This window comes from Elephantulus edwardii, unplaced genomic scaffold, assembly GCF_000299155.1.
Source record: "Elephantulus edwardii isolate Elephantulus edwardi_28Jun2011 unplaced genomic scaffold, EleEdw1.0 scaffold00001, whole genome shotgun sequence".
NCBI classification, from domain to species: domain Eukaryota; kingdom Metazoa; phylum Chordata; class Mammalia; order Macroscelidea; family Macroscelididae; genus Elephantulus; species Elephantulus edwardii.
The window spans coordinates 4,457,780-4,466,679 of NW_006399751.1; the positions used below are offsets into that span (position 1 = coordinate 4,457,780).

Sequence of the window (8,900 nt, forward strand, 5' to 3'; positions counted from 1 at the left end):
ATTCATGGCAGAATTGTAGCTAAACCACTTCAGAAAAGGTTAATGAAATATTTGTATTATATTTATTTTAAATGACTGAGTAAAAGAAGTGAATGAAATTCAGTAAAGTTTGTCAAAAGTAGCAACTACTTGGAGCTTATCAACTAGGATTAAGGGAACAAGGTGAGCAGATACATTCATTAGATCAAAAGAATTAGCTCAAGTTCATTGAAATCTGTAACTACTTAAATCACAAACATGTCAGTACAGGACAAGTCTTTGCTGGATACAGAAGTCTGATTCTAAACCCATTCTCAATCATATGAAATTGTATATATGTGTGTGTATATTGTCCTGAGGTTCATTTGCTAAACTAATAATAAGCAATCTTTACAAAATATTTAAAACCAGGCAAATGGCTTCTGGAAAAGAAAGAAATCTGGCACGACTAAAGATTTATGGTTAAACATGGGGGGTTTAAAGGAGGTATTACAAGTTAAGAGTTGAGTAAAGTTGTCAGATGCTTTTGATACAGGAATATATTATGCAACAACAAGGATAAGGGGGGGAAAAGGCTACGAAAACAGGAATGTAATTAACTATAGCATCTCTCAATGGTTTGTCTATGTATTTGCCAGCACCAAAGTTTATAGAGTAAGCCACTTAACATATTTACCGCTGGTATGAAACAAAACCAGCAACGACGATTTTCATAAAGTGAATATATTTAAGTTATTTTAATTCTGGAATGTGATTTTTTCCATGAATTAATTAATTTGTAATTTGTAAACAGTGGGAGGAAGATTAGAATAATGATGAAGGTACTGAGATTACACAGGGAGACAAAAAAAAAAAATTAAAAAATATAAACAAATTGATTTACAGTTTCCTTTTAGAATGATGCATACAACTGAGTGGGAGAAATGCCCAAATCATATAATGCATTATTTTGGGTTTTTTTTTGTAAATAATGTTTTTCTGAAGCATAAGCTCTCCAAAGATAGCTGTATCTCTACTAAATCAATCCATATATAAAGCAAGCTACTTTAAAATAAGTTTTGTCTAGTAAAAATATGTAATTAAGGTGCTATGTTGACCTGGCCAGCCATCTTGCTACCTCAGATATAAATGTAAATAGGGCAAATGACAAGTAATTTTGTTCTGAGACTTGATCTAGCCAGAGCAAAATTGTGGTCTGCTGGTAAAGTAAGGGGCAATGATAAGAAAGCCCACAATATACCCATTCTTTTTATGGATACTCAGAAGACTTTAGCACCCGTCAATTATATTAGCTACTTAAATGTCTTAACAATTAAAAGAAATACTAAACATTGCACCTATATATTTAAATCAGTCATTTAATGTAAACTTTTTAGTAAGTGGTAGAAAAAACACCAAACTAAGTCAAATGAACATCAATAGAATAATTGTACGTGTACATAAACTGTATTTTATTTCTAAAGGTAGTACTCATATTTTCACTGCCTAGAAATCATTATGGATAACCAGTTTAAGCTCAATATACATAATAAAACTATATGAATAAAAAAAATTCTTCTGAATCTTACTATATGCAGTTTATAATTGTGATTCTCAAACTCTAGCACAACAAAATCTCTTGGAGGGTTTTTAAAACACAAGTTGCTTGGACCCCACTCCAAAGCACGACTGAGAGCAGGGCAAGCATCTGCATTTCTAACTAGTTCTCAGATAACACTGATGCGGACTAGTGGACTGAGGACCACACATTTATGCAGAAAACTGTAATGTTCGTATACACGTAACACAGAAAATACATAAAAGGAGGACCAGTTCATTAACTCTCAAACATACAGATTAGTGTGCTAATATTTTAACTTTTCTAAGATGATCTGTTGGGTTGTACTGATTTTCCTTTACAGTCAAATACGTGTGGTGGTCGTAAGCTGGAATCAACTTGATGACAACTAAGAAAATTTTAAATGCTTAAGTCCAACCATATTATCCTTTTAGAAAACATCCATATAGCACTTACACCAACCTGGCTATCCCAAATAAAAGCAAGTAAATATTTTAAACAATTAAAGTATATTTATAAGGAGGAATCATCACTGTACAGCATTCTGGCTTCTTTGGAATGATTAAAGTGCATAATATCAATAGGGTACTAAGAATATTGCATAAAGATTTATTAACATTAGTGCTACTAACAGTCATGGAAATACTCACATGGGAAAAGCAGCTCTGTTGCAAAAGAACTACCATTCTGACCTGTTGCTGATGGTCCTTTCTATAGGCACCACCACCTGTGGTAAGGAGTTGGAGTAGAGGCAAAATTAATAAAAAACAAGGGCACTCAATCCAGCTGCATCTGGTAAGAAGGTATTATTATTTTAAGTCTGGACAGATTTAGATAAAACTTCTTGCTCATTTCCTTTAACTTTTTCCCCCTAGGCAGACTGAGGTTCCGCAGAGCAAAAAGTAAGAAAAAATTAATTACTTCGCCATGTCTGGTTAAGAAAATTTATTTTACCAAGCTTTTCCAACATAATGTATTTCAGTAATTTACTTCACTCACTTAAGATCGGAGGAAGCACTTTGAACGCTTCCTGAAATCTCTCTATACACATTTGTGGGCATACAGTCTCACAGAGGTAAAAACTTCATTAGTGTTGACTTGAGATCTATTAATTGGTCAAGATAAAGATAAATTTATAGAAAGCCTAAATAGTATAATTCTATTAAGGGTTTTTTAAATTTATTCTCTGTCAAAAGAGTAATTGTAATAGTGGATCTGTTTTGTTACTCATTTCAAAGGGAATTAGTTGTTTTCTATTATAATTAAAAAAAGGAAGAAAGAATGGCTAAATGAAAAAACTGAGAGTTGGGACTTAACACATTTGTGTATTTCAGCAATAGTGAAAAAACAAACTTATAAGAAAGGGGCACAATCAAGGTAAAAAGGCACTTTTCCACAAGCATTTAATCTAGATATAAAAATGAATCAAAAAAATTTCCTGAAGGTGGAATAAAAATAGAATGGTATTAAGTTTGGCATGACATGAGATGAAATAAAGAACCGGGACAACTCACATTACTTCCACAATTTAGTTCTAGTGACACAAAAAGGCAGGAAAGAATCTTTTTTATAATACATGCTTTAAGATTCTGCATATACATTATTAAGGTATATACTTGAGCTATTTCTCTATGGAATCTGCTGAACTATCCAGTCTCTCATTAAACCCTCCATATTAAAAAAAAAAACAAAATGAAATACAATCCTTCCATGTAACCACAGCATGTAGGTTAAAGATGAAGCAGAATAAAGTTAATAAGACACATATTTAAGTTAAATAGAGCCCCCAAAATTTAGATAACAGGTATCAGAATAAAATTTTTACCAAGAAAATAAAAAAAAAAAAATTCTGATTTCTCACCGAAGTTGACAGTTTAAATATTAAAGCAGCCTATATGGTCTTTAATTGATCATGCTTTTCAGATTTCACTTTTCCAAAACAAGTATCTGTTTTAATGGCTTAAATGTCACTTCCTAAGTATATCTACCTACATAAAATGGAAGAGGGGAAGGAGAAAGAAAATTCTTCATTAATATGGCATCTATAATAAAATTAAGCCCTTTAAAAATCTGTTCCAGGGAGACTGGTTAAAATAGATTTGCAATGGTTAAAGAACATGATAGTCTAATCACAAAAGTCTTATGACAAAGCTAAGAAGCAAAATCTGACATCTAGTTATCTTTTCCTATGTTGGTATGGAAATAAGGAAATGATAATTAGGAATACACAAACACTCACTCTCTCTAACACACACACAGATAAGCTCCAAGCATTAATGTGAGTTGTTGAAAGAAAGAACCAGTGAATGTAACAATTTAAGGAAATAAAATGTGGTTCACAGTTTATTTAGGTCCTTCTGCCATAAAATAAGTTGAATAAACTGAGTCGCTCCCATATGTAACTTGTAACAGTAATCTGGAAATTGCCTTTTCAGCACAAGTATCAACCACTGAGCTAACTCTTAGATAAGAAAACAAATACTTTTAATAACCAAATCATGTATTTGGAATTCTGTACTTAACATTGACCTTTAGGGGTTAGGAACAATTATTTTTTTTTTTAAAAAAAACACCATAATTAGTGAGTAAGACTATGGTAGCACAGCCCTTGTATAAATGACCATAAAATTTATGAAAATAAAAACAGAATTTTCTGCACCTCCATCCAACCAACCATTACAGTTCAGGTGTATGTTCTGTTTTAAACACAGATAATAAAAACAGAAAATTGGTCCCTGGTGACTTGTTATCGGCAATTAGCATTTTACAATATTCTTCCTCGGAAACAACAGAACAGAAGCCAGCACACAAGCCAGTCTTTTTACCACCACTTATTCATTCCACAGTGTTAACAAACATCTTAAATGGAACTTGGTGAACAGACCTCCTGAGTCTGTAATCACTTAGAAAAAACTCAGGAATAGTCATATGGCATTTTATTTCTTTTTACTTTTATACCTGCTGGGTCAATTTTTTCTAACATTATAGTCAACCTTCAAAAGTTAAGAGTTTCTATTTTAAAACTGAAGCACTGGATTGTGTGGCTGATACTTCTTATAACCTGAACTATATTGGGTAATTTTATTTCTGATCAGGGTGGGGGAAGAATGAAAAATGCTTTTGGTTCAGTGAATTTATAAAGTAGCTCTGGATATTACAAGATGGAAAAAATGTTATTAAAATTACAAACATGGGTTTTTTTAGTGTCTTTATAAATAAAAGGCATAGGATACAGAAAGCCAATTAATAATAACAGTAACAACAATAATAAAATATTAAATATATAGTGAACAAAGACTGAATGGCTCATTCTTGTGAAACACCATTTGACACAAGTGTGTACATGGGTTTCCATATACTAACATTTTGCTGAGTCAAAGTCTCAGCAAACACACAGTAAGCTGCCTTTAACCCACTAAATAACATTAAAGTACTGCCTGATGGAATGGCCATAGATGAAAAGGTCATTTGTTTCAAAAGATACTTAAATACTCAATAAAGACATAACAAACCCCCCTCCCCCTCACTGTTAGCAGACGCCACGTTGTGGTAGAACATCAGACGAACTCACAAATTTACCACAAAAATGTGTGGCAAAAAAAGAATAGTTTATATATATGTATGTATATATATATATATATATAAATTTCTATATTTATGCCAATGTACTCACTCAGTACAAATAGCAAAATAGTATATACCATTTCCTAAATACAAAATATAGCTTTCCAAAAAAATGAAACACACATTAGATATAAACCATCCAAAACTTGAACGATTGAAAACTGTATTCAAAATTAAATGACCCAGAGTAGGTCTCTTTCTGAAAAGTTCCCTTCATATCGGCAAGAAGCCTGTACTACTGAAAACGTAATTCAATGCCTCTCAATCAGAGAGAGAAAGGAAGAAAGGGTTGGAGCATAGAGGAAGAATATATGAAAAGAGACAAAAACAAATTACAAAGCACAAAGAACCAAGGAAGACCATCACAAAAAGGTGGGGGAAATAATCTGGCTGTATAAAGAAAACTAACTCCACAATTTCACACGGTTCAACTAAACAAAAACAAAACTCTAAAGTAGCCTTCAATAAACAATTAACAGGCTATTTGCTTTATACACTTAAAAAACTTAAAAGGACAAAGATACAAAAACATTTTATCAACATATAGAAGCCACACACAATTTGGCCTTAAACTGTATTAACAGCTTTCTACATGCCAAAAGGAAAATGTAAGAAGCAAGCATGTGTCCAGACAACAGGTTGTAGTGAGAAGCAGGCATCCCATGGGTGGCATGAACACCCAAAACTGTAAAACTAATGCTACAACTGCAAGTTCTGGAGTGTGTTATTTTGCTTTTTATAGATGTAACAAAAGTCAATTCTTCATTTTAAGTCAAATGATAAGACCCTGTAAAGCCTAAGGCTTGTGGGACCCATCAGAGAAGTGGCCACTTCAAACCATAAAGCACTGAGGTGACAAGTGAACTACACTCACTGCAGCTCAGGGAGAAGAGATGTTTCATGAAGTTTTTAGCTTTGTTTTCAATTAAAATTTACACTGTTTCCTGCGAGAGGGAAAAATTTGAAGATTTTGGAACAGCACCTTTCACGGGGGGGGGGGGGGGGGGGGACGACCCACTGTTTCTCAGGAATCAACTGCCAATCAATTCCTGAAAGGGAAAGGGTACACTTACTCCCTTGCCTTGTGCTTCAGGGAGTGTTTAGGTCACCCTAGATCAATGTGGCCTTTTTCCTTTAAGTTGCTACAGGGTCATAAAGCCAGTAGTATATCAATAATTATCTAAAATGAGAAAGAGAATAATAATATAGATTAATATAAAAATAATACACGGGTAAGACCACAAAGAAAACAGACTTAAATATCTTTGTCAGCTTAAACTATTCAAGAAGGTATTAGGAACATAATTTTCCATATGTTATGTTTCCCCTTCATTTTTTATAGAGCATGATTAATTACTTTTCTATGCACAATTATGGCTAAATCCCTTAGTAGACACACAGAGAATTAACTCTGAAAAGTAAAAATAATAGCATTCTAGCTGTTCTCTGTTTTGTAAGCAAACTGTCTGCCTTTGTGTTAAATAAAGAACTCTCTGTGTAGAGTCCTTAATACAGTTTGTCAGAGTGTTACCCTTTCATACTCTCCATAAAAACTGAGGAAGAAAAAAAAATTCCTTCACTTTGGCCAATAGCTGTGCTTTTTATGTCAAAAATCACAGCTTTAAGTATTATAGGAACTTTACTGTTTCAAAACAATACAGGAAAGAAAATAACAAAGAACAAAAGTAAACATGATGATATGAATTATTTTCTAATAGCAATAATAACTGAGTAATCCAGCCTTAAATTTAAACTGTACTTTTATAGAAGTAGTACTGAAAAAAAAAATAGCTACAAATTAATTCTGTCAGCTGGAAACGCAAATAGATTCTCAGTCATCACTGTTATTAGGAATATAAAATATGGTAATTTTAACCTTGGTGGCTAATCACTGCAATAGGTAGCAGAAGTGTGCTCTTTTGCAGTCAGAGTGAAATCTACTCATTTACTCCAACACAGTTTTTCATATTTCATTTTGTTTTTAAAGCATTAGTTCAATAATCTGCATGGAACCACATGATCTCAGGACACATAGGAAACAGGTATTTCTTCATGGAATTTCTAGAAAACAAAAAAATTAACACAAGTCATTAGGGAAGGAAACTATAAAGTTTCTGTTATCCTGAATGATCCCAAAGTATACAGTTTTATAAATTATATCATCCTCACTGACTCATGCACTTTTCTGACCAAATACTTATTTTTTGAGGAAAAGGAAAATGAGACATAATCGTGCCCAATTCATAGTAGAAAGGAAACATATTTTGCACATTCTTCAGATGGGCTGTCATTCTAAGGTTGAGTCTCTTAGAGGCAGAGGAATGTGTGCTACTAACAATGTGTGCTACTAACAAAGCAACCATACACTATCATTCTTATTATCTTTAAAGTACATTATCTTATATAAGACAAGATAGTCTAAATAGTCCTATCAACTCACTACCATCAAAATTATTCCAACTTATAGCAACCTTGTAAAACAGAGCAGAATTGTCCTGTAGGTTTCCAAGGCTGTACTATATACAAAAGCAGACCACCATTATCTTTCTTCTTTAGAGAGGCTGGTGTGTTCAATCTACTAACCACCTTTTAGCTAGTAGGTGAATTATTAATCACTGTGACACCACAGACCCTAAACAGTGCTAACTTAAGTATGTTAAGAAGAATAGAACATGCTGATGCCTTTCAATAAAAAAAGAAGGCAGTATGCAATACTTACAGATCCAGTTAAAAGGAGCCAGTTAGGTTGTTCCCTTGGTTTTGCAATGAAACAAGCAAATCAATCTTTTCCATGTTCTGGCTGGTATTTATAGAAGATGCCAGTGGAGAATTCTCTGCCATCTGCTGAGACAGAAGTGTTGTCACAGGTGGCTGGCCCTCATTCTGTGGTTGGCCTGGCTGATTTATGGCCATCAGCTGATCTGGCAATGCAGCTGGTCCAGAAGTTAAAAGCTGACTACAGTCTGTAGAGACATTTAAAAGAGAGAAGCTATGTGATTACTTTCTGTTCAGAATTATGGGGGAAACATTTATTTGTTGCAGGGGGAAATTCATCACTGTGCTTAGTCTATAAATGTGAGGTAACTGGCAGCCAAAGAAAAAGGTTTTCACAGAACAGTAATGGAATTCATCAACAGTATCTTTCAAACAGCACAAACATGCAACTTTGCTTAGTTGTTATCCTATCTCTTTGGCATATAAATATTAAGAATAAATAAGCTATTTCTAGAAACTACTTACTTTAACTGGCTGAGACATTCTTAATTGCTCTCTCAAATTTACAGTTTAAAATGACAAATACATTTATATAGATAGCCACATTTGCCACTGTGTGCTTGAGTTGATTCTGACTCATACTGACCCTGCCTCACAGAGTAGAACTACCCTATAAAGTGCTTAGCTGCTAACAGAGAAAAGATATTGTTTGAACACATCAGCTGCTACATGAAAGTATAATGTAACAATCTGATTCCCCAAGGAGTTAAGCAAACCCACTGTTACACTGTTGATCCTAATTAGCAACTGCTCCATAGGGATTTAAGGTATTTATCTTTACAGAAACAGACTGCTACATCTTTCTCCCATTGACTAATAGGTTAAGTTTGAATCACTGATCTAATTAGCAGGGGAAAGTGCTTTAATCACTGCACCACCAGAGCACCTTCCTGTAAAGGCTGACGTTTTGATGACTCTCTTGGGGCAGTTATATTCTTTTTTTAAAAAAATCTGTTATTTTTGT

General features: G+C 33.5%; 1 protein-coding gene across 5 annotated transcripts in view; it reads right to left on the minus strand.

The window, feature by feature from the left end:
• Positions 1–5,707: 5,707 nt before the first annotated feature.
• NFAT5 (nuclear factor of activated T-cells 5, tonicity-responsive) overlaps positions 5,708–8,900 on the minus strand; it is a 125,098-nt gene continuing 121,905 nt past the window's right edge. For 3 of the 5 annotated variants that reach the window (XM_006878650.1, XM_006878652.1, XM_006878648.1), the window contains one exon: positions 7,881–8,124. In XM_006878650.1, coding sequence (XP_006878712.1) covers positions 7,889–8,124 — 236 coding nt within the window. In that variant the 3' untranslated portion in view covers positions 7,881–7,888. Of the gene's footprint in view, positions 7,223–7,880; positions 8,125–8,900 lie in introns of those variants that run through there. The other 2 variants (XM_006878649.1, XM_006878651.1) reach the window with 2 other exon arrangements.